Source organism: Accipiter gentilis, chromosome 22 (genome assembly GCF_929443795.1).
Source record: "Accipiter gentilis chromosome 22, bAccGen1.1, whole genome shotgun sequence".
Taxonomy (NCBI): Eukaryota; Metazoa; Chordata; class Aves; order Accipitriformes; family Accipitridae; genus Astur; species Astur gentilis.
This window is the reverse complement of record NC_064901.1, coordinates 500,541-527,698: the sequence shown is the minus strand read 5'-3', so window position 1 is coordinate 527,698 and position 27,158 is coordinate 500,541. Positions and strand designations below refer to the sequence as shown.

General features: G+C 39.0%; 1 protein-coding gene across 3 annotated transcripts in view; it reads left to right on the top strand.

Annotated features, from left to right (window-relative positions):
* TSHR (thyroid stimulating hormone receptor) overlaps positions 1-27,158 on the top strand; it is a 75,579-nt gene that overhangs the window by 33,479 nt on the left and 14,942 nt on the right. For 2 of the 3 annotated variants that reach the window (XM_049825811.1, XM_049825810.1), the window contains 5 exons: positions 11,547-11,621; positions 12,894-12,968; positions 16,460-16,537; positions 17,543-17,611; positions 27,023-27,100. In XM_049825811.1, coding sequence (XP_049681768.1) covers positions 11,547-11,621; positions 12,894-12,968; positions 16,460-16,537; positions 17,543-17,611; positions 27,023-27,100 — 375 coding nt within the window. Of the gene's footprint in view, positions 1-369; positions 445-11,546; positions 11,622-12,893; positions 12,969-16,459; positions 16,538-17,542; positions 17,612-27,022; positions 27,101-27,158 lie in introns of all 3 variants that reach the window. The other variant, XM_049825808.1, reaches the window with a different exon arrangement.

The following is a 27,158-nucleotide window of genomic DNA, read 5'->3' as shown; positions in this document are numbered from 1 at the left end:
TTTGATACAGAGAAATATGCCAACTTACCTGAGGGCTAGATCCCCTTAGAAAACTCCAAGGTCATCTTAAGTGGGGAAAAGGGAAGAAATATGAATCTGAAATGTGAAATATATATGCTTGGTTTTGCTGTTTAATAGCACTGGTTTTTTGATTTAACTGTATTCTGCAGTATAATCTGCATCTAAGGCATCAGTCAAAATCAAAATCCTGTTAAAAGTTCCTCCCTTAGACACTGTCCATGTGTCTGGCAGTGTCATGGCAGTTGCATGAGAAAAAGAATGAGAGGCAAAATAAAGTGGCATGATGGGCACTAGTCACGGCTTGCCAAGGTCTGAGATTTGTTTCTTTTTCTGTTTGCCGGTGTTTAGCTACATCTCCATAGATGAAACACTTCAGAGTCTGGACGCCCATTCCTTCAACAGTTTAAGTAAAGTCACTCATATGTAAGTACTGTAATTAAATAGATGAATACAGTGATAAAATAAATTTGGGGATTTGTGGCAATAATGTACGTGTTGTTTGAGTTGTCATTCTTGTCTCCTTTGTAGCTAAATACTCCTTTTCTCATTTCCTTTCTCCATAATGTGGAGTCAGTCTCTTTTTTTGACTTATGCTTTCTTTCCCTACATCTTTTTGGTTCCCTTGTTCTTCTGTATCCTTCCATAGAAGTGTAAGAAAGTGTAGTGAAAAATACGTGAGACTATATTATGAGCTTGATGGCAAGTTGAAATAAACTGGCAACTAAGAATTACTTTTGTCAAATTACTGAAGGTAAGTGTAAAACAGTAATATAAGCACCAGAAATAAAATGAGAAGGGCCAAAGCACAGAGCAAAATGGCACTAGCTGGAGACATGAAGAATAATAAGTAATCATTCTGGAAGTGCCCTAGTAAAATGAAGACTGTTTATCTGGTGATGAAATAGAATGAGAATGTTATGGATAAAGGCTTCTGGGAAGTGTTTTTATACCTTTTTGTTCTGACCAGTCCTCACCAAATGATGCACTAGGGCAGTTACAGAAGTGGTAGGATACCTCCATGCCAGAGTTCCTGTCATTCAGCAGTACCCTGTCAAAATGAGAAGGTAACAACATATTGAACAGAGCTTCATAGGATCCATCCTGCATCTGGTACTCCTCCATGTTTCCATTACTGATTCAAATGAGGGAATGGAAAGTATGCCAGTGTCGTAAAGCTCAGATGAGTTGCAGTTTGGCATAGTTCAGTGAAGATTTGTGTTTGCAGAGGTTCCATGGGAGAGCACTGTCGGTCATCACAGATCCAGAAAACATTGTCAGAGAGGAAAGACTTTCATGTCCAGAAAGACAACATGCCAGAGGCAGGTATATCTTTTAAGGTTATTGCAAGGGGTGAAAGCTACAACCCATTTTCCACACTGATGTTTGGCAAAGCAAAAGTGATACTAACCTTAAATTAGATTAGGCAAGATTCATGTTAGACTCTAGGAAATGTTTTCATATGGCTGGCATAAGTAGACACCAGAATTGTTTTTCTGGGGAGGTTGTCCCTGTCACTGGAGGCCTTTAAGGCTGTGTAATCAGAAACTCCATAGGTCTATTTAATCTTCACTCAGAGAAAGAGATTGAACTGGGTGATCTCTTAACACTGCTCTATTTTCTATAATTTTTTTCCTTTTACTTTACAGAGGTGAAACAGAAAGTTTAATAAAACTAAAGGAGATAATGTCATTACTGTTACTATAGATAGAGAGCAACTAATGCTGGGAAGTGGAAGTGCCTCCCCTAAGAGTACCGGACAGACACACATAGAAGTAGAGTCCAGGATCCTGAGACCTAGTTCAGTCCAATAACATGCTCCTGTAATATTCCTGAAAGAGTTTCACAGGAAGGCTTTGGTGTGATAACAGCACTTATCTTTGGTTATAATGCCATTCCCTCTTCTGTACATGGTTTTTCCAGGCCTGTTGTCTTCATGTTCTCTCTTCATCTTTCACAGTTGTTGTGTCTTTAGGATTTCTTGTTTAACACAAATGAACATTAATAAAACATTTACTGGCAGAACATTTTATAAGTGATGAATAAAGCATGTGGCACTATGCACTACAAATCCTCATGTGGTACTTGTTTTGTGCTTCACCTTACTAGAAGTTAAAGATAAAATGCTCTTGGGCCATCGCATTTCATTGCAGGACATGCAATATGCAGCATAGTATCTTGTCTGTTTTAAATTATATGGGTATAAAGGCTTCTTGAGGAAAAAGGAGCTAGCTGGCTAAACAGCTGTTTTCTGTTGTTTCTGTATTAGATTCAAAGTGGAGAATGGACTAGAAAAATCTCCCTCAGGATCTCAATCCATAACACAAAACTGATCTCCTTCAAAGGGCAATGTAATGTAAGCCTTTGAACTCTTCCACAAAATGTGCTTTTTTAAACGTGTGACTAATTTGAAGGAGTGGTGGATGGAGCTCTGGTGTTGCCAGTGCCTCCCAAGGCACTCATTCCTGTGATGTGCTCTGTAGCACTGCCTAATTTTCATTACTTTCTACTACCTAAAGGGGTGGTGAGGAATACGAGTAGAAGCCTTTTCTCTCGTCCTCTCCCAGTCCCTAACCACCCCCAAAGCACGTTTATATTCCTGCCTGGGAGGACAGCCATAAGCATGCCTCTGTCGTGGCACCGCTGAAGAGTGCACCAGTAAGGTCCAGAATTGCCACATTATCACACCCATGCCAGAGCCCAGGCCCAGATGTGCTGTCCATGACCAGGAATCTGCAGGCCTGGGCAGGGGTCAGCAGAGGTCACAGGCACCTACATTCACATCACCTACAGCGCAGGCTCCGGGGAGGGCACGGTGGGGAGGAGGTTTCCAAATCTGCTATACAAAGTTTGTGGTAATGTGGGACCCCTTATATTTCTCACAAGGCACTACAAAAAAAGAAACTGTATGCAGACATACAAGATACATGTTCTTTGTTTCTGTGCAAGAGCCAAAAATATTACGCAGGACAAGACCCCAGAACTCTGCTCACAAAAGCTATAGGCAAATCCCAAACCTTTGCAGATAGCCTGTGAAGAAGGGCTACGTCTACCACTCAAAAATGCTTACCAGGTTTTTAAAATCTGTTTGGAAGTAAGGCACATATATTATTTAATCAGGGAATATCCAGGCATCCGGCAAATTAGGCAGTGGCATATAAGCTGTAAAAGAAAGCAATTTATAAATTTGACCATTTTTCTGAATTGCTTCCATAACTTCTCTGATTTGTTAACACTTATCGTTGTTAGGTTTGATTTACTTTCCAAAGAACAAGATTATTCAAGGATAAATGTATATGTTGTGTTATGCATTTGTTTAATGTTCTCCACTTGCATAGTATTTTCAAAGTATTACTGCTAAAGTAATACTGAGTAAAGATTATCATAGGGTATTTTAAAGGAGGTTGAAGTTACTCGTAACAGTTTTGAAAAGAAGTCATTTCACAGGTTGTTTTTCATGGACTTTTCATAAAGTGCAGTTTTATGTAAATAATCTTTTTACCCTAATTTAAGCTTATACACACAGTTCTGTTTTAAAAAGATTTATTTTTAAACATAAGAACTTCTTAGTGTTTGTGGAAGGGAGGAACTAATTGCTTTGGCTTGAGTCAAGTGTCACGTGAATAGGCATCCTGTGTTCGTCTTCATCCCTGTCTGCCAAGCCTGTTAGTGTGCTTCAGCTTTGATCTTCAGCACTCCATTTTCTTGGTCCTTATTCAGTTCATGTGCCTCTGTCCTGACTTTCTGTCCCTTCTAGACCTCAGCTCTCTTTAAGCATAGGTTGTATTTTTATGAACCTATGCCTGTCAAGTGCTGAGCAACTTCTGCAAACTAAGGATACTGATCACCTGCAGTATTCTAATGGGCCAGATCTCATTTTAGTTGTAATTAATGGCAAAATTCCCACTCCATGAAGATGAAAATCAGGGCCAAGACTTCAGGGTGGGGGGGGTCCCCCAATTGTGTTAAATTGGTCTCACAATGGTTTCTTGTTCTTTCTTTTTGTCTTTAACTTTTTTAAGTATGTCTGAGAGACAAACTTAACATGTTTACAAAATCAAAACTGTCTCTCCCATACAATTGCATAAGTATTTATTTTTTCTAGATATAATTGTCTCTGTGTAGTTGTCTTACCAGTAGACCTGCAGCTTGGTAGCATTACACTAAATGAAGAGTTTTTGTAATTAGGTCATTGTTTCTCAGGAAAACATTCCTGTGGAAGGAACCCCAGAAAAATGTACTCTTTCTTTTCCCCTTATCTGTCTCCTCTGATCTCTCCCTATTCCCTTCTCCTCCTCACTCCAAAAGCACTCTCATCTTACACAACCATATAGAATCATAGAATCATGTAGGTTGGAAAAGACCTTTAAGATCAAATCCAACCGTCAACCATGCCCACTAAACCATGTTCTAGAGTGCCTTGTCTATGCGCTTTTTGAATACCTCCAGGGATGGTGACTCCACCACTTCCCTGGGCAGCCTGTTTCAATGTTTGACAACCCTCTCAGTAAAGAAATTTTTCCTAATATCCAATCTAAACCTCCCCTGCCACAACTTGAGGCCATTTCCTCTCGTCCTATCACTTGTTACTTGGGAGAAGAGACTGACACCCACCTCACTACAACCTCCTTTCAGGTAGTTGTAGAGAGCGATAAGGTCTCCCCTCAGCCTCCTTTTCTCCAGACTAAACACCAGTTCCCTCAACCGCTCCTCACAAGACTTGTGCTCCAGGCCCCTCACCAGCTTCATTGCCCTTCTCTGGACATGCTCCAGCACCTCAATGTCTTTCCTGTAGTGAGGGGCCCAAAACTGAACACAGTATTCGAGGTGCAGCCTCACCAGTGCCGAGTACAGGAGGACAATCACTCCCCTGCTCCTGCTGGCCACACTATTTCTGATACAGGCGAGGATGCCATTGGCCTTCTTGGCCACCTGGTCACACTGCTGGCTCACATTCAGCCAGCTGTCAACCAGCACCCCCAGGTCTTTTTCTGCTGGGCAGCTTTCCAACCATTCTTCCCCAAAGCCCATAACTTTGCATGGGGTTGTTGTGACCCAAGTGCAGGACCCTGGCACTTGGCCTTGTTGAACCTCATACAGTTGGCCTTGGCCCATTGATCCAGCCTGTCCAGATCCCTCTGTAGAGCCTTCCTACCCTCGAGCAGATCAACCCTCCCTCCCAACTTGGTGTCATCCACAAACTTTCTGAGGGTGCACTCGATCCCCTCATCCAGATCATTGATAAAGATATTAAACAGAACTGGCCCCAAAACTGAGCCCTGGGGAACACCACTTCTGACCCGCCGCCAACTGGATTTAACTCCATTCATCACAACCCTCTGGGCTTGGCCATCCAGCCAGTTTTTTACCCAGTGAAGAGTACACTTGTCTAACCCATGAGCCGCCAGCTTCTCAAGGAGTATGCCTTGAGAGACAGTGTCAAAAATGAAAAGACCTCTCAGCATTTGGGAACAGGGCCAGAGGTTGTGGTTCAAGTGACTTGCCCTCGTATGTGTGACGTCATTTGGAGAGCTGGTGGGGGACTGCTCTCCATCTCTGCAGTGAGCTGCAGTGAGCTGGAGCCAAGGGCTGGGGCAGCTTCACCAGCTTGTGGGCCAGGGCTGCACTTCCTTTTCTTGGACAGCTCATGGAGCCAGATCATGAGATACAGCACTGCAGAAAGGAGAGGTGATTTGATGGAAATATCTAAGAAGCAACTGGAGAGGGAGGCTGAAGAGATCTGGGGGGACTGCTGTATAAGTGGGTGAATTTCAGGGCACTGGGACAAGTGCTGTGCAGAAAAATCTTGTTAAAAGCTGCGGGCTGGAGGTAGGGAATAGACTGTTGGGAGCCTGAGCCAGTTTTCTGGTGCTAAGGTTGCACGGGCTTGATAGGTGAATGCAGATGAAATAACATGGATAGTTTGGCTGCGGGGGTTGAATAAAACATGGAAGTATATATACAAGTGAGAGAATCCAAGGAAGCTATAAGCAAAGTAAGTCTAAGAAGGTAGAGATGGGTCCCAAGTTATTACAAGAGAGAGAAAAAAAAAGGGCTGATTTAAAACATTGCAGAACTGCTGACCTGGATGTCCTTAGTCTACAGCGATATCTCAGCTTAATATGGTTATATTGATACCCTATGGCCAGATTTGCAATTTCCAAATTCTGGTCTTGAACAAACTCAAGGGTGTGTCAATATTGCAAGGCACGTATGAAAGACATGTCTGGTAAATGAAATCTAGAAGCCACTTAAATATGTAAATGTTTGTGCTTTTTTTAAATGTTACTAAATTCATATAGGACATTAAGTAGCTTATTAACCTTTCTAGAAGTTATCTGGCAAACTTATGTCTCATTAATTAATTAATTAGACTAATATTTGAATAGTTATTATTAGTTTCATTTTTAGATTAATTTGGAACTAAATATTTATATTTCTGTAAGTGAATATAAGTACATAGTTATTTGTAAGTCTTGACACAGGACTTTATACCATCAAGTAACTTTCTTTGCACATCTGTTCTTGATGTGTTAAAATTTTCTAAGTATGTTCTTTGAAAAGCAAAACTGAGTTGCTGTTCATGGACAGTCAGGTGGTGGTTTGATTGTGAACCTAGTACATTTTTAATTACTAGTCTGAGTGCCAGAAATAAAATTTAAAATATTGATTTTCTTTAAAGCACAAATAAGACAATTCTTAATTGTTTTATGTACCTTTAAAAATAAAGCAGAAGCTGAATAGTTTATAAAGTGACTTTGAATAATTTTGTAAATATTCCACAAATAATTCTGTTATCTTGTCGGTAGGTAGCAGCATCCTTCTTTCTTATGAGCATCTGTAAGTAATTTTAGTTAGGACTGCAAAGTGAAATGTTTGTTCAGGGCGCCTTTTGCCTCTCTGCATCAATGGTCAACAAAGATGCCTATTAACTATCTTTCTTACTTTTTTTATATATCTTTAAAGCACTTAATTCCCAGAAGGACTCAGAATTGCTACATTGCTTTTGGATGCAGAATTTAAGCACTGTATGCTAAGATTAAGTTGTATTTATAGAGTGTGTCAAAGTTCCATTTCAAAAGTCACATAAAATCAGCTCTCATAGACACTTAGATACCTGGGAATTAGCCTACTAGACATTTTTAAGTATACTCTTTGGCTTTATCTGCATTTTAGGCAGCTAAAACTACTAATAGTTTTCCTAGACCTGCTTTCCAAGTGAACCTTAACTTTCTAAATCAGTAGGTTTCAATCTTTTCAATTCACCAATTCAGAAAAGCTTACTGATAAAAGTGCAAACCCTGTCTAATGAATCTACTGATAATTAACTTGCTTTTCTTAGTTTTTTGAATTCTTTGGAAGTCATCTTTACACTGCAGCAATCTTCTGATAACAATTGGAAAATTACTATCATATAACAGGCACCTTTGAGTATATATATTACTCATGACTGATTAATGTAAAAGAACTTGTGAAATCTAGTTTGTGTATCACCATCCTGTTAACTGATGAGATCAGAACTATTCAAATATCTTTCCTCCATATGGGCCTAACTTCATAGGCTTCAATATTGATGGAGCTATAGATATCCTTTAAAACTGATTTTAGGGCGGGATTCTTTCCAGTACTCTGAGATTAATGATGTTTGAATGTGCAAAACAAGGACAGCAGCACAGTTCATGAATAGAACTGAATTTGAAGATCTTTCTCTTTTTCACGCGTATGAAATGAGACGCCACATATTCAGCCAGTCAAGTGCAAGAGGCACATTTGACTGGACTAGAAGTAGGGAAAATTGATTTTTTCCTCCTGATTTTTTTCTTAAGCATAGCATGCACTTTGGTCAAATCACCTTTTACCTTTTTATACCTCTCTCATCCTCTTTCTCATCTATTTTCACTAGAGACTTCTAAGCAACTGGCTGTCTGCTCTTGATTTCTGTAGTGCCTACCACAATAGGCCCTTTTCTTCCTTTTGGACTTTAAGAAACCCCTGTAATACAAAGTGTAGAATGAAATGCAAATATAAATACAGTATACATTAAAGCATACTTCCTTCCTAATGCCAGCATTATCAATTCAAGGAAATCGAACAGCAGGGACATAAACCTTTCCCCAACGTTCAGTTGAATCATATTGATTTCCTCACTCACAGTATTTAACCTTTTCTCTGATTACTGTGCCAACTGTCTCATCTGGCAGTTTAAAATCTTTCATTCCCAGATTAATTAGTTTTTCATTTGCCTTTGTTAAACAGCACATGCCCTCTCATGGCCCAGTTACTTAATAAATCAAAATCTGATAGAATCTCATTGCATTATTTTATGCTTTCAATTTTAGAACCATCTGCAGATTTCCAATTCTTACTTTCAGTATGCTCATCCAAATCATTTACGCAGAATACTACGAGTAGCAACAAGCTAAAACCTGATGACTCTATGGTACTCCAATGCATATCCATTTCCAGGCTGAAGATTGATCTGAAGACTGTCTTTCCCTGGAATATGTTTGGTCCACAACAAAGGAATATCTGGCCAGGAAGCTCTTGAGTCCAGCATTTTAAATGTAGTCAGTGATGGAAAAAAACAAGTCAGTTAAAGTTTATGGAGCAAATTCCACTGTTGGGAGTGTGATAGCTACATAACTAATAAAATAATTCGAGAGAAGCAAGAGACTGACACTGAGAAGATTTCTTTTAAATACAGAAACAACACTGTTCAAAGTAGCTAACAGACATGAAGAATATTTGAATACAGCACTGTAATAGCAGTAATATAGCTATTAATTACATCAGTTTAAAATGCAAGTAAAAGGTAAATCACTGTCTCCCTGCAATGTTGGAGTAAACAGAGTAAAAACTGAAGACTTAAAAGGTAGAGCAGAACTGTTTTGTCAGCACAACAGTATACAGAGAGGCTGAAGTCTTGGTACCTATATCTGCATACCGATTTATCTACTGTCTTATGTCTCTTTTCCCACTTTTATTTTTCACACAACTTGGCTGGGTTGATTTATCCTGTAAAAATGATTCCAGTGGCAGAGGTATCCGTAAAACCCAACTTCCTGATACCTGTGTTATGTAGGTTACTTGGCACTGTTAGGGCATGGTAAATTAACTACTACTGGCTTCTGCCCATTGATTCTCTGCCCAGTAGCACCACTTCTTGGACTGACTTAAGACCAGAACATCACCCAGACAACTTGCATCACCATACCATCTATACCTCTTGTCTTCATCAGATTTCTCTATATAAGTAGCAAGAAGTTCTTCCCTCAGCCCACTGCTCCACAGCTAGTCTCAGGAGGAAGAGACTGGAACTGTTCTTTCTATATGGTTTCTATATTAAGAAAGGCTAGGAGTTGTTCCAGCAGAGTCATTAGACCAGTGTCCAGAACTGGTTTAAGGTAAAGAAATAGAAACAAACATGCAAAAAGGGCTATCCCCTTCTGGAGACAGTAAAGATGGGGTGTGGTTTAAGCCCAGCCAGCAACAAAGTACCAAAAGGCCGCTCGCTCACTTCCCCCACCCCACAGTGGGATGGGGGAGAGAGAATACAATGAAAAAAGCTCAACACAAGGACAGGGAGGGATCACTCACCAATTGTGGTCACAGGCAAAAACCAGACTCAACTTGGGGAAAAAAACCAAAATCAATTTAATTTGCTACCAATCAAATCAAAACAGGATAATAAGAAGTAAAACCAAATCTTAAAACACGTTCTCCCCACCCTTCCCTCTTTCCTGGCCTCAAGTCCACTCCCAATTTCTCCACCTCCTCCCCCCAGCAGCACAGGAAGATGGGGAATGGGTTTGCGGTCAGTTCATCACATGTTGTCTCTGCTGCTCCTTCCTTCTCAGGGGCAGGACTCCTCACTCATCCCCTGCTCCAGCGTGAGGTCCCTCCCACAGGAGACAGTCCTCCACGAACTTCTCCAATGTGAGTCCTTCCCACAGGCTGCAGTTCTTCATGAACTGCTCCGGCATGGGTCCTTTCCATGGGCTGCAGTCCTTCAGACACAGACTGCTCCAGCACGGGCTTTCCCACGGAGTCCCAGCCATCTTGGGGGGCATCCCCCTGCTCCAGTGTGGGCTCCTTCCCGGGCTGCAGGTGGGCATCTGCTGTCCCGCTCCCCTCCATGGGCTGGGGGACACAGCCTGCCATCTCACCACGGGCTGCAGGGGCATCCCCTCCTCCAGCACGCCTCCTCCCCTCCTTCTTCACTGACCTCGGTGTCTGCAGAGGGGTTCCTCTCACATCCCACTCCCCTCCTCTGCTGCAGGTTCCCCTTTTTAAATCTATTCTCCCAGAGGCGCTACCACCGTCACTGATGGGCTTGGCCTGGGCCAGAGGCAGGTCCATCTTGGAGCTGGGGAAGCTTCTGGCAGCTTCTCACAGGAGCCACCCCTGTAGCTCCTCCACTGCTACCAAAAGCCCACCACACAAACCCAGTACAAGAAGCCAGGAAAGGAAAAGTGTGCATGTGATGGGAGCAAGCATGGGTGAGTTTTTTCATAAAAGATGAAAATTTGGTAGGTCTACTGAGTCTAGATAGGGAGTTTTAGCACAGTGTGATTGGTGCAGCCAGACTGCTGACTGTTGTTATGGGTGGAAAAGAAAGCAAGCTGCTGAAAAAAGAGGAATGAGAAAGATTGAGGAAAATCGCATTAAGGGCAGAGACAAACATTTCAGAAAAATGAGGAAGGGTCATGATACTGGGCAGCAGCCCCACCAACACACCTACAGAAAGCATCCAGCATGGCCATAGCCATGATTAGTGTCAGGCTAGTTCTTCAACATGTACAGTCTAAAAAGCCATCTGCAGAGCAAGCTGTCACCTGGGTAGAATTATTTAAAGACATAACTGTGGACAGAAGATGTAAGGAATGAAGCTTATGTTATATTTTGCCTCAGTATAAAGAGACACACTGTTCTATATACTACTGGACATGGCTAGATAGTCAATTGTGTGTCCATTTCAAGTCTCAGAATAGAGTTAAAGTGACCTGAGCCATCTTTTGGATCCATTGTTGAGTTCTGTAAAAGAGACAAGAAAAATAAGACAAAATACTGTTAGATTACATGAAAGAATAACCAGGAAAATAGGACATAAAATTATAAGCTAAATAGATGGTTGTAAATTGATAGGATTATTATATATCAATACTGAAATTTTTGCTTAACTTTTCTTTTTACTCAACTTGGCAGACACAAAACTCTCACCATGGTCACCACAGGTGATTGCTTTGATTTTAGGACCATGCAGACAAAGGATACATAATCAAAACTCAGGTGCTTCTTCCCCCCTTGCTTAAACTAGCCAGTCTCCAGGACTGCATCTCTCCAGATGGTAATTCATCATTGTAAGATTGCTCAGAATGCATAGTGGTCTTGAGCTAGTGCTGGCCAGTACAAAAGCTATTTGCAGGAATTAGGCCCCTGAAATTTCATTTTAACATTGCTGATTTCTGTTATGATAAATAATTAAATATTAAGGATCAATGCGGTAATGTTCCTCCCTTTTTTTACAGTGAAATTCGAAATCTTAGGAACTTGGATTACATAGATCCAGATGCCTTTAAGAATCTCCCACTTTTGAAATACCTGTAAGTATTTAGCACCTGTAACAAGTTGGCACTTAAGCCTCATAGATGACTCTCTACACTATAGCAGTTTTGTTTCTTGGCATTTCATTTTGGAACTGTTTGCAATGTTTTCCCCTGTTGCTTAATTTTACTGACAGAAAGGCAGCTAGGGTAGGGGTTGGAACTTTGACTACTTTTGCAAGAAAGGAAAACACATTCACAAATTCATCAGTAATTTTGCCATTCTTCTTATCCATTAAATGTCTGGAATACACTAATCTTTCCTTGGCAAAATTCCACAGCTAGCTTTCTTCTTATAAGTGCTGTCTTACTATATTTTTGTAGGAAATAGCAAGAAGGGACATAACAGAAATATACACATCTTTATATTTACTAGATATTTACACACGGTTTTAAAGCATACCTGCCAGCTAAATGTGACAAGCCCATCTATAGACACCTGATTTCATATGACCTCTATGGCAGAAAGAAATCCTGAAGAATTCTCTGCATTCCCATGAAGTGTCTAAAGAGCAGCACAGAGTAACCAGACCATGAAATTCTAAAATTACAGCATAGGAAAGAGAGATGAGAAAGAGAATTACTTCTGTGATTTTGAGTAATGTTTGGAAGACTCTAGAAAGGACTGTGTGTATGTGTGTGGTGAGGGTAGCAGCAAAGAGGAAAGATGTTTCCAGATTTTTTCCTATAGATCTGAAAGCAATAAAAAGAAAGTAGTCAAAACAACTTCATTTCAGGAGAATAGTTTTAAAAATTGAGAACTATATTTTGTTAAGTTATTCCCACTCTACAGGAGTTCAGAAATAAGGGGCATTAACTGTATTCACATTTGAAGACAGTTTCCCTTTTTAGACCTATTTGAACAGCTCTTAGCCTCAATGAAAGATGGAGGATTTGGGGGTCCAGACTGTTATCTGAAGCAGCCTTAATCTCTCAAGTGAATCCAGTATTATAATTTTTCTTCTCCCTACCCACCTCACAGGCTACTTCCCTCTGCATATCTCCTTAGCTGTCTTATTATTTCGTGTTCCCATTTTTTTAGATTCTATAATTTATGGAATATAATATATAATATATAATTTATATGGTATTTTGATTTTTTTTTTAATTGTTCTTGCATCCTTATATTTTGGACAGTTGATTATAAATTAATTGATTGAAAATAGAGAGGAGGAAATAACTGTCCTGCACTGTTGAATGCTTTAAATACATTTTTTGTGGTTGTTCAGTGATCCAGTACATGTAATTCTTCCTGTTTCTTCTCTCTTTCAGTGGTATTTTTAATACTGGACTCAAAGCATTTCCAGACCTCACCAAAATCTACTCATCTGATGTGAACTTTTTACTGTAAGTATCTGTCCTCACAGCTGATTAGAACACTGCCATCCTCAGATCCCAAGAAAACCTATAGCAAAGGCTTCCATTTTGGAGAAAAAATATCAAATTAAGTCTGACAAAGCATTTTTCCTTAACAAATAGTTCAGTCATCATTAGTACTAAATCTGGAAAATGCCAGGTCACCTAGCACTATACATTTGACCTGGATGAGGGACATGGACACAAAAGAGCATTTCTCTTGAATTAGCCAAAGCACATGATGCACAACTTCTACAGACCTTTTGCTTTTATTTTGGTTTTGTAACGGCTGTGCAATACCTGAATTAGTCTGAAGTCAGAATAGTGTGATACACAGGACCTGATCTGACATACAGCCTGCTAACATGAAATCATCCTATCCACATTATTCTAACAAATTTGTGCTGGCACGGTGAGCTCATATTGCACATTTTCTGATGCTACTCTTCATTGTTGAATCATAACCTCCATTGGCTGTCTGCCTTCTTTCTTCCAACCCCACCCTGAGCACAGAAGACTCAAGAGCAGGAGAACTGGACAGTCTTAAGAGCAATTATTAATCATCACACCTTTAAAAAGCTCAGTGTTGGCTGAGCTCACATTTTTAGGAAGATTTTGGTGAAGACTTATTTTATCCAAAATATGTTGCTTCATACAATTAATGTTTTAATAAAGAAAACAGAAAAGGAGCTTAAAAGGCAAATTGCAAAAGCTGAGAAAGAAAGTAGAGCTTTTAAGTCACTAGACCAGGAGCACCTTGTTTTTCATGACAGCCTTAGTAGTGAGGTCAGCTCAGCCTGGCACAGCATGTCTTTAAAAAAGAGGACTACCCATCTCCCTTCTGCCACCTATGCTTTTTTCAGAGTAGCTGAATGAGATGCGTGCTCTTTAAGATTGACAATATAGGCTTCTATGAACACACAGTTTGCCTAAATGCCCTTAACCAGCCTTACTTGTAGAGTCACATTTCAAGTACAAGTCTATAATCCCACTGAAGGACCAAAGCACCAGAACTGACAATTACGTACTTTTAAGCTAGACTTCCTAGGTGGAGCAATCTCTCATTAACTAAAGTCATCAGCTGGAAAGAATTTGCCTATTAGCAAGCTTTGCTAATTTAGTTGGGTTTGCTCACATAAGGCACTCTGACATAACACTAAGACCTTCTTCCTTTTGCATGCCTTAAAACCACTTTACTTTAACTGATTTAAAAACACCCCCTCCTTGTTTTTTTTTTTTTTTTTTTTAATATGGCTTGAAGCAAACTGCAGAACAATTTCTTGCTGAAAGAGAAAGGGAGCACAAATGGGGGGAGGGGAGTCTCCCACTATTATCCTTAAAGTATTTCAGAAACAAAGAGTTCTGCTGTAAACAAAAAAAGCAGGTGTTTCTTGGTATTCAGAAAGCAAAGATGACATCCATCTTTGTGCCCTAACCTGCAATTTAAGTTCAAATTCTGGGTTGTAATCAAGCCAAGGATGAAGACCAGCTCAGATGAAGACTTGCAGGCTGACACAAGGTAAAACTATCTTGTTCGCTACTTAGTCCTAGAGAGGAGTTAACGATCTTATATTGTAGCAGTGTTCAGCTAGATGAACCTTGATTGCTGAATGGGCTAGGTAAAAGGCTATTAAAAATAAGAAGTATTATGCTAGAAGGTGACTTGCAAAGTCACGATTGACGGTCTACCCCAGGCATTGTTTCAGTGCTGCTAAGGGCTGTTCTTAGTTAAGAATGGTCAGTCCCCACTGCATTCATGGTCTGCCATTGGCAAGACGAACCTCAGAGCAATGTAGAAATGCTGGTTGTTTTGCTAAAGAGTCGAGACTTATAGTGAGCAATAAGACCTTCACTCCCAAGGATCTTCTGAGTCTGGAGGTAAGCCTTATGCTAACTCACGCTCTAAAACCTGGAGCTGCTATGTTTGCCTCTGCTGTTGGCCTCCAAGATTGAAACCTGAGTCAGCCAGAGCTCTGAGTTGGATACACCTACATTTGAAGAGCTATTAGGGAATTCCTCAAAGACCAAAAGGGCTTTAGCTTAGATTAAGTTCTACTAGATTGTAAATTAAACGCTACTCTTACTGAGTAGAGGGAACCAATAATTAAATAGACTAGATGAAACAGAAGCAGTTTATACAACCATCTGTGTTCTTGCTTCCAATCACTCAGTGACTTTCTAAGTGGCAGATAGCAAAACATTTACTTCTACCTTGAAAATTTTTTTATAAAGATCACTAAAAAAAAATAAACATAGGTCTTACTTGCTAAAGACTTCTTAAAGAGTAGACCTGCACTTTCAAGGGAGGTATTTCTAAACATTGCTATCCAATGAAATATAGCCTTTTTGTTTCTTTCATCAAGAAAAAAAAAATAAATCTGCTTTTGAAGAATAATAGGTTTCTAAATGATGAATATGGTATAGCTGGGGAAAAAGCACTCATTATATCACTATTGGTCTTTGAGGTCAAGCAACTTACAAGTAAACATTTGTTTAGAAAAGTGAACCAATCTGAAAAATGTCAAATGACTTGTGGTGGAAACTACCTATCGGTGAAAACTACTCAGAATGAAAATGGTTGTAGTACAGTTCAGTGTTAGCACATATACATGCACGTATATAGCACAGAAAAGGAATGAAATTGTTCCTGTCACATAGGCAGCTGTTAGGACTTCTCAGTCCATGGGCCTTATGGTCTTGCCTTACTAGACCACATTTAATCCACAAGCTGAAGAAAAGAAAAATTTGCAGCGTATTTTGGTTTCCAGACCCTAATATGATTCAGGAAAAAGCAGAAAAAGGACAATCAGACACTTTGCTCTACCGGCTTTTTACTCTCTCATCTCTCCAGTTTAGTTGTAGTAAATCTCTTTGGTTTTTCTTTGTCCCTTTTGTCACAACAGAGTTTTGGTCTGAAGATACATAGTAGTTATTAAGACTGCCGAGTGGGAGTAAAGAAGTATTTAAGAAATGACAGATAGTGAAACACTGCTTTGGACAAGAGTTCAGAATAATCATTAGGTTAGATCATATAATAAGTTATTTCACTTGTGCTAGATGCATTTCTGTAAAGTGAAATGCCTCTGTCCTGAATAGGACTTATCTGAGCCTAGCTAGAGAGCAGGATCTCAGCTCTAAAGTCACTTGGGCTGGCTCAGTTGACGCTGCAGCATTATGTACTTTGCTAATTCTCTGGCTTATGAGACAAGGGACCTGTCTGTGCTGTTAACCACTATAATCACACAGGCTGGCACACCTAATCAGGACTATAAAACTTACCTACTTCACAACTCACTTCCTGGATGCTAGAGCATGCTGGATTCTTAATCATCCCGCATGTATCTTCTGGCCTTAGATATAACTAAACAAGTTATTCTACACTTCTGTTTATTATCAAGGCAGAGAACAACGAATAGTAAAACTGTTCTGGACAAGCTCTGTTGGGCAGATGTTTGATTGTGATGTTTTGTCTCCTTTTTCAGTGAAATCGCAGATAATCCTTTCATGACTTCAGTGCCTGCAAATGCTTTCCATGGGCTTTGTAATGAATCTCTAACTCTGTAAGTTCTTTCAGTTTAAGTCACAAGGCAATTGCCTCTCTCAAGATATGGTAAAATGTTTAAAAGAAAAAATAAAATCCCTGTCCCACTGTCTAGTAGTTTGTAACAAAGAAACACCATAGACAGGTAGTGTACATAATCTAGTTTGCATAAATCCTTTACTTTGACAGTGATTTGAATCAGCCCTGCTGCTTTTCTTTAAGCTGGCTTGACCAAAATGGTTTTGCTTTTGTATGACTCTAATGCCAGTGAATGGTTATACTGGAGAAAATCAAAGGGAAAAGTTTGCGGAGTTCTCCTTCTGTAAAGCTACAGTGTGGTTAGAACTGCGTCTGACTTTTTTGCAACCTAAGTGGCATATACCATGAAAACTAATGGGTGGCAAATGTCAGAAGAGTTATATTTGAAGGAAAATTGTTAAAAAAAGTTCAGTTATGCAAGTCATACACAATGTGAGCCACAAGAAAGGGCTGAGAGGAGCAAAAATGACTGTAATGAGTTATAACCTCAACTAGGGGGAAGAGCACTAGAATGCAAAAGAATGAATTCTAAAGAATTTTTTTAAAAAATCCTTTTGCTCTAAGTGAGCAAAAGAATGAATTCTTGAAACTTGGGCAGGCCTGACAGTAAAATCATACCTGTTTTGCTAGGTATTAATTCCTTTAGCCTTCCTTAATCAGTCCTAGCAGAATTTTGTTTCCTTGTGTTTAGTTTGAGGATGGGAAAGTTATAGCAAAGTGTTTTAGTCTAGTTCTGTCTTTGCTGTGAAAAGAAGTAAAAGATGGAATACCTGCTACATGGTATTCTTGATTCAGCTACACTCAAGAATGCTGCTGGGCATTTGTTTGACCTTGTACTATAATTGCTGCTTCTTCAAGAGATTAAAATTAACCCATCCATAAATGTGCTGTTGCCAAGAAAAATGATACATAAGATGTTAGGTATTCAGGTATTGAAGCAACCCAAAATACACTTCTTTTCTTTTTTTTTTTTTTTAACTTGCAGCAAACTCTACAATAATGGTTTTACCAGCATCCAAGGCCATGCTTTTAATGGGACAAACCTGGATGCTATGTAAGTAGCAGATCATTCTCTTCTTTCAGAAAAAAAATATATAATAAATACTCTATGCTTGTTGGAGGCGCTCAAATACATATCTTATTCTAATTATTTTTATGGAGCAAAGAGAGGGTATTAATTTCAGCCAGCGATAAAAATATTGGTACTTAATGTCTTTTGCAGTATGCTTTCATTTGGCATGTATATTTATAGCTCAGAAATAAAATAATGGCAGGTATTTCCAGTGTGAGTTTTGCTCTGGTTTAAAGCTACAATAAAATTTCTTCTGATCAGTAACATTTCTAAGACAATTTGGAAGATAATTATGCTGTTTTACTTACAAGACAGTTTATTTTAGTAAGTGTAGCAGTGATAATGGTAGCACCCTTTCACAGAAAACTCTAATCTGCAACAAGGGGAGTGGTGTTGCTAGCAATTCAGAGGAACCAGTCACTTGCATTGGAAATGGGAGATGGGCATCTCAAAAGTGTGAAGCAACCATTTCAGCTTTGCCTTCACCTTCTTATAGTTTCTAGAAAACTAATACTTAGTGACTGAATATCCTTTTTACACCATAGCCCAAATCATCTGCCTCAATCATTAACACAGAACAAATCTCAATTCCAGAGGCTCCATTCACTTTGGCAGAGCTTACTCTGGTCCTACAGAGGCTTGGCTGAAGAGTCTGGCTGGCAGTCTCATGAGTAAAGAGATTACTTCATCATGAGCTCTTAAATTAACCAGAGAGGTATCAGGATAGATATGATTATTTTCAGTGCTTTATTTTAAATTGGGCTTGAAGTCTATAAGAATTCTATAAGAGCATCCTTCACATGGTCTTAATCTTTCCAAACTGCCTTTTTTTTTCCTTAATAGCTAGCTAGACTTCTTAAATTTTGAAAGGTTTAAGTTAAACTAAAGACCTGGAATAGGTCTTATTTTACTCACATTAGTTCAGTTACTTTTGAACTTTCATATGATAAAGGAAGTTTTTCATGATGACATGGTGTTTGTACTAGTGCCCACAGAAATTGCAATATGTAAAATATGGCAAAATTAATCCAGTGTCTTGACTGAATCCCTCTAAGCTGTATATGCAATACTTAAAACCTTTCTAAGCCTTAGCCAATATATGAACTGTGTTGGCTCTTCCATTTCTTACATTTTGATGAAACACAGGTTGGAGATGATTTTGTAGGAATTTTTCTTTTTGCTTCTCTGATAGCATGCAAGTGCTATTGCTTCTGGCCTCTTTGGAATTTTTCCTTATTATTAAAGAATCGAGTGAAAATGTAGTTTTAGAAGATCTGGAGTCCTAAACATCTGCTTTATTGGAGTGGGTGAAAGTAGAGAAGCAGGAAACACATACTAGGTTCTGCAGATACTGCTTGCTTACTTTCAGAAAAAGTTCAGAAAAGAATTAGTATTCTTTAAGGGTATTTTAGTATTCTTTAAGGTGTTGAGGGTAGAGGGCCTTACAGAGAGATCTGGATAGACTTGAGAGCTGGGCAATCACCAACCGTATGAAATTTAACAAGATCAAGTGCCAGATTCTCCACCTGGGGTGGGGTAATCCTGCTTATACATATGAACTGGGGGACAAGAGGCTGGAGAGCAGACCTGCGGAAAGAGATCTGGGTGTTCGGGCTGATGTCAAGTTGAATATGAGTCAACAGTGTGCCCTGGCAGCCAAAAGGGCCAACCATGTCCTGGGGTGCATCCAGCACAGCATACCTCGGAGGTCGAGGGAGGTGATTGTCCCACCCTGCACTGCACTGGTGCAGCCCCACCTCAAGTACTGTGGGCAGTTTTGGGGGCGTCAGTATAAGAAGGACATCAAACTGTTAGAGTGTGTCCAGAGGAGAGCGACCAAGATGGTGAAAGGCCTCAATGCCTTACGAAGAGCAGCTGAGGTCACTTGGTTTGTTCAGTTTGGAGAAGAGAAGGCTGAGGGGTGACCTCATGGCAGACTACAACTTCCTCAGTAGAGGGAGAGGTGCTGATCTCCTCTCTCTGGTGACCAGCGACAGGGAACAAGGAAATGGAATGAAGTTGTATCAGGGGAAGTTCAGACTGGACATTAGAAAAAGGTTCTTCACTGAGAGGGTGGTCGGTCACTGGAACAGGCTCCCCAGGCAAGTGGTCATGGCACCAAGCCTGTCAGGGTTCAAGGAGCATCTGGATGATGGTCTCAGTCATATGATTTAGGTAAAACTAAAGGAGCAGGAAGTTGGACCCGATGATCCTTATGGGTCCCTTCTAACCTGAGATACGTTATGATTCCAAGCAAATCTTTCCAGGGCCTGGCTATGATGCACTAGTTAAGCAAATTTAAAAAAAACCAAAAACACAAGAGAACTAAAACCAGGCTTACTTTCAGGGCTTTATCTACCAGCAGTAAAAATTGTTTATTACAACAAACAGTTTTCTCCTAATTAAATCGTATGACATTTACTTGGAGCAAAGCACTGCTCCAGATTTACAAGGCAAATGAGCTGAACATCAATGATAAAGCCTTTATCTGTTTGATAAACTACACTGAAATTTCTAAACTAATTTTCTGAAGTAGTTTGGTTACCCTATGCCAAGATAAGGTATAATTTTGCTAAGTGCAAGCTTGGAGATTTATTGCTTCTAGCAGCAGCATTAAGTTAATGCAAAAGGCAAATATTTCATTTTCTGTATTCTGACATTTCTAATTTGAACTCCTGTTTATCTACCACTGTATAGCAAAGAAAGTACCTGTTTCCTCAGGATCTGATCCAAGGTCCTTTGGACTTGATGAAACTAGGAGCAAAAAGAAAGTAAGAGGGAAAGAGTGAGGGGAAAGACATGTTAATGGGTTTTGACTGATGACCTCAAGGAGGAAAACAAGTAAAAAAGGAAAACAATTGAAAACAATAATTAATTTTTGACAAATAATTCAAAGACTCCATGTTCCATCCATAAATCAGAAGACATTTTGGGAATCTCGGAGGCTACCTTCTACCATGCAGTATGCCTTTCTACCACTCTTGCAGTATTAAAAGACCTATATAATTCAAAGACATCAAAACAATCAATGCAGATATAGGTGTGGAACCATGCATAAATGGTTTCCATTATCATACTGAATAATAGGACTACCTAATAAATCTTCGCATCCAACAAGGATCTGTGTTTTACAGCAAACCACAGTATTGCTGTATATGTTTTACAAAGGCAGGGAAGTAAAGAACCAGGAATGAAGGGCTGAATGACACTTTTATTGAACAGCATTCACCTGAAACTTGAATCCCTCGTTCTAACATATCATTAAGGTCCATGAACTGCATCATTCCTGCAGACTTTTGCAAAGTGGTGCTCCTGCACCAGTGTTTATTTCTGTAAGTAAAGTGGTGAGGAAAGAAGATCTTTTAAAACACATTTCCAGTGAATGGCAAATATATTTGTGATGAGCTTTTACAGAGCTGTCTAAATTACTGAAATGGAAAGTGTGCAATCTCAAAATCTAATTACAAAAATAAACTCCAAGGGAATATACTTACTTTGGGTTCACTTACAATGCTTGGCTTAGCTCAGAGTCAAGATAAACAATGGTGTAGAAAAAACATATGATGAATCCTTAATACTGCTCATTTACCAATGTCTCTCTTTTGCCTGTTCTCCCTTTCTTTAACCTGTATTTCATAGTCCAACAGGATGCACAGATAGATTACCATTACATGTCCAGAGCCCATTTAATACTATAGTGGTGATACTTAAATGTGTGGCAACATATTATTTTTCTCCGTGTTTGTTAAGCTCTGCTGCCTTATTTTAAAATCAGAAGCTGAAAGAAGGCAAGCAGATACTATCAAGTAATGCACAATTCCATAAACCAGTGAGGTATTCCAACTAGGAACTTCGGTAACTTTACTTGGTTTTTAACTAAGTGATCCTTTGGAAGAAAATTTTGCTAAACCTCCCTTTTTCCCTCATCTGGCTGTTCATTCTTATTCTATCACTCCCTGTGCTGATAAAATTGGTTGTGGGACTGCAGTAAAACCTTATCAGTGAAATAATCCAGTTTAAGAAAAACCACCGAGAAAGGTGTGTCCACCTACAATATGGGGGATGGTATGAATGAGCTTGGACTATGGAGTAAGAGAAAAGAAATCCTTTAACACTGAAAAAAGAAAGGTATGTGGAACTATATGTTAGTTAGTTGAACTAGCTGGTCAACATTTTTTCATTCATATCCTTCACCCCCAGTAGAAAATACACTTTTGGTAAAAGTAAAATATCTTGTAACAGTATCTTCAGACTTTTCAGTGTTTTTCATCTCAGTTGAAGATTTTGAATAATCAGGATTTTGTTTTTCTTTTGCCATCTCATGCTTCTCACGTTTGCTCTGTATCTCCAAAATGGTGTCCCTAAAGAGCTCCCAGAATGCCCTCAATATTTGACTGTCATACTTTTGTTTATTTTTAAGGAAGTTTTCTCATATACATATATATATTTCTCCTTTTTGTATGCTATAGCGGTGGTGTACTCTTCGGCTTTTTTGGTCCTACAGAGTTGCTGAATATTGTACCTGGTGGTTGCTCTTATAAAACAGACTTTAGACTGTAACATTTTCAAACAGAGCATGTGTGCCACTTACTTAAGTTGAAATCGCAAGTTGCTTTTCCTCATGTGGACTCTCTAACCTGTTGCTTTATGAAGCATGCATTGGTAATGTCTGAGTATCTCTGTCATGCCCTGACATGACATTGTCCTGTTTTACATAGCAGTTGAAATGCCCTATTGCTGTTTCATGTCCCCGGAAGATCCTACTCAGCACACTGCAGTCATGTTGTTTTCTGGTAAGGCTGAGACTTAATGCAGTATTTTTCCCACTTACCCCTGGATCTTGAGTCCATAGAGACTCTGTGTTAGTCACTGGCATAGTTAGCTTACTGATCTGATTTGATTAAAAGAAGAAAAAAAAAGAAAAAAATGAAAAGCCGCCTTCATACTTACAGCACTATGAAACCATCAGCATATCCTACTTCAGATTCAGCATTTACTACTCCAGCTTTCCTGCATACTTGGCACTGTGGTATTCATGTCTATGTGATTGCCTTCCACCAACTTTCCAAAATGATTATTAGTCTGGTGTCCCACTGAGGAGACATATTCCATTTTACCCTTGTGATTTCCAAGATTTCCAACATTCATTTAGACACATGTGGGTACCACTGTTGTGGTTTTTCTTTTCTGCAGTGTATTTAAATTACATTCTATACCATTTAGCTATCAGTAACAACAGGATTAAAGGCACTCTTAGGAGCTATACTGGCTATACGCAAACTTTCTTTGTCAAATTAATATTTACCAAAGTCTTATTATTTCCATTTACCAGAGATACCTGTCAAAATAAGAGGGCTTAAACAACTGAAATCAATTAGCATCAGGATATTGTACATTCTGATGGGCCTGACTCATGTATGTGAAAACTGGCAGCTAACACTGCAGCCCTTCCTTGGTAACACATGGTTATGAACTTCCCGAAAGTCTCTAGCTAGCTGTTTCTATTTGTAAGTTTGAAGATTTTTATTGTGTATGTAAACTATTATATTTCAGATTTATCACTCACTATGGTGTTCAAATATCAGGGGAAAATATTTCAAAATTTGACAAGCAATTATCTGGTTGTATAATGTCTAGTTACTAAAGCAGGCAGGTTTTATTAGGTCAGGAAGGTTTTTGTGTCCTTCAAAACTACAACCTAGATGTTGATTGAAATCTTGGATTGATTCTTAGCTCTTGCTCTGGTTTTAATAATTTTTGTATTAGATTTGCAGACAAAATCATGAGGAAATTTGCAAATTGAAGCAAAAGCTTGCAAAAAAAGGGACTAGGTTGTTGTTTACAGAATATTAAAGTCATTTCTCAGAAAACACGTCAGGTGATACTAGAATGCCATATATTTCTAAAGAATGAAAGCTTATTTCAAACAACAATAGCTGGGAAGATGAAGCTATTTTCCTCTGTAAAAAACAAGGCTTTAGGCATGGGTAATGTCCAATGAATGACATGCCAGAAGCGTTCCTCTGGCTTGGTTCCCTAAGACTTTGTGTTGTGTAACCCAGCCGAAGTGCATTTACTTCTCATTTCTCACCATGGTGATCAATATAAGCTTATACCTAGTGAATGTTATGGAAAATTTGCCAATGACTTCAACCAGGACAGGATTAGAATCTTTACTTGATTTTTCCATACCAAGAAACAATTGCTCTGACTTCACTATTTTTACAGCTAAACCCCAGTTCATCTCTCTGAATTTGAAAGACTCTTCTGGCACAAAGATAAAATAGCGGCCTTCTGCACTTTTCTGAGTCAATTCAATTATCTCCACAGCCACCATCTCAAATGGTGTTTTTGTTACAGAACTTACAATTAGGAAAGGTTTGACCTTTGTATCTTTGCCGCTAACTGGCACAATGGGCACAGCTCCCAACAACTTCATGGACACCCTCTGAAATCTGTTATGACAAGATTTCTATTGTATTTTTTGCCTTCCTAGCTACATCAAGCTAGCTTTAAAATGTTTATAGCAGTTACAGTACCAAACATCCCTCTCTGCTTGAGGTATCACTGCTTACATCAGTAGTATCAAATTCTTTCTCCTTTCATTTCCTCTAATTTCTTTAATAAGTCTGGTCTGGGCATCTTATCATTTCTCTGCCAACTGCACTCTGAAATTTTAGGAAATTCCTCTAAATTCTGAGCGATGTCACCTGGCTTCACTTGGGCAATATTGTTGGTTTTTCTCCTATTTCTCTCTTTTGCTGCTGATCTTATCATTGGGCATTTCTCTGGTTTTATCTACCCTGTGAAACATGACCTCCATAAGGCTGTCTGCAAAGTTTCTGTCCTTTAGTTGGACTGAGGACTGCATCGTCTCCTCTTGAGCAATGCTTTACGGTCATCATCTGCAGTCATTTTTTCTTCATTCTTGCACTACAAGGCCTCCACCATTCCTGTACCCTTGTTGGTGAAATGTCAAGCAATCCTGACGTTTGTAGTTGTTGGGCCTGGGTCACCCACTGTTGTCATGTCACTATGAGTTTCTCTTCCTGCTTCTGCTGGACCTGAGTTACCTATAATATTGCAGTCTGTGGACCACGTTGTTGCTCATAGACTGCAGCCTCATGCTTTAATCTGTGATTTGCTACTGAGGCCATTAGACTTTACCTTTTCCACTGTACAGAAAATTGATAAAATTTATAACTGGGATAGTCACAGGTGCTACAAGTCTCTTCTGCCTAGGCACCATGGTCCTTCAGGGCCTTTATAGCATTGACCATTTTGCCATTATTTCAGCAAGGGGAACATACATTCCCCTTGACAACTTTCCTTGGCAATTTTCTGTGTTGTGCTCGTTAATGGGTTGCATAGCATTTCTGTCCTGAAGTGCAGTCTTGCAGCTGTACTGTCCCCTTTGCTGCCTTGGTTCAAACCTCTCTCAGAGTTTTTCTCATCATATGTCAACAAAATGCTTGGACTCTTTTGTCTCCTTGCTTATATAGTGCCCCTCAGCCAAGAGAGCTAGATGCTCCTCTATCCTCCTCCAGGGACTACTATATTTGGTAAATGATTCTTAGTCTCATGACAAGAATTCAACTTCCATCTAAATTAAGTTAAAAAGCATGACTAGGTTTGATGCCTGCAAGCTGCTTCTCTTGTAAACATTGTGACAGAAGTTGATTGAACTTAAGTAAAAACACCACCTAGGGTTTAATTGCTGGCTTAGGGAAAGAATTATCACAGTAGTATTCAAGTGTACATATATACACATGTATATATGTAAGTATGTATATATCACAACCTAATCTTCAGTCTCTTTTCATTGCTCAGCTAATTCAGCATATTCCTGTCTGTGTGTTTAGGAGATCCAGCTCTTATAACTGCAGTCCTCCCCTCTCCAGGCTAACCAGGAGGAACCACCTGGTCAAGGAAATTAACATGCCTGTTGTGTTTTGTGAAGTAGTTTTTAGCTGGACAATTGTTCCAAAACCACATTTTTAAACTCTATGTATGTCAAATATACCCAACTAATACACACAAGCTGGCACTGTATGCATAAAAATAACTCTTGGTTTTCCATTTCATCATGTTCTGTGTATATCTGTTCTTCACAAAACATCATAAAATGTGCTTAGGACTGTAAGTCCACTGTGACTCTGGCAGAAAAGCAGGATGCCTGTTCTGCTCCTGCTCCTGCATGTTTTTTAATTTATGCTTTCTCTTCATACACCTGTAATTATGGAACTATTGAAGCCAATTATTTCTAACTACTGAAGCCAATTATTTCTCCCAAGTCTTGCCACAAAACCCATAAATTCCATTAGGCCATTGAGAACAAAAGTCTTGGACAGAAAGGCCTCTCTAAAGCAATTTGGAACTTGACTGAATTACCTGCATTTATAAGTTTCTCAAATGACAGTTTCCGACCATGGTAAACAGGAATCCGGATTTTAAAAAAAATTATCAAGATTCATTCTAGATCAGTCAATTTTAAATCTAGAAACACAGAACTGAATTGATTATTCCACTTAGGTTATGTTAATATTTTGAGTGTTCAGCAGTCTTGCATTGCCCGTTTTTAATCATGCACCTTTAAACCAACTCTGTAAATGCCCCACTTCTGGAATCCACACTTTCTTATATGTCAGTTTCCAGAGTGATGGGAATTAATTTTGGTCCTTGATTACATCAATCATGTAATGATAGGAAAAATTCGCAGCATTCCATATTTCAGGACAGTGTTGGCTACTCAGAAAATTGTTCACGGTTTTCCCAAGACTTTAGAATTTATTTTTTTTACATAAGTTTTATTTTCTTTTTTTCCTTCAGATTTATCCTACTTCTCCCTCTTTTGCTCTTCTTATAACAAAACTTCATTCTTAACTGTTGACCTGTATATGGGAGCCTCCACTTGGCTATGGAGATTTTAAAGCACTTAAAACTTCTATTATCAAAGTCAAAACAACCAGGGAATTATTTTCATGCTTGTTCATGATGTGTTCCTGTAAGTATCATATAATTCCCCATACCTCATTCTGATGAAAGCAAAACAATATATTTCACCTCATCCTCAGATATTTACCTGAGGATACAGTGTGTGTGCATGTGTCTCTATGTCTATGACAGAGAGACAAAAAGAATATGGAGCAAAGATAGATTAATAAATAAATAAATATGCAAAATAAATTATTATTTGTTGAGGAATTTAATTTATTTTCAAAATGGCAAAACTGTATTTTGTTACTTGAAAGTAACTGATTATGCTTCAATATGTTATTGGGATAGGATGGCCCTTATTACTTTTGTAGATCTGCTTAGGCAAGTAAACTAAAAGATCTTCTTTAACCTGTGGATAACTATTTCCAAATCACTGTGTTTTGTTTGTTTCTGCAGCTATCTGCACAAGAACAAATACCTGGAAGTTATCAATGATGATGCATTTCTGGGAGTGCACAGTGGGCCAACTCTTCTGTGAGTAGGAGAAAATGAAGTAGAGAAAGCTTTAAAAATAACATTATTTTAGGTTGCA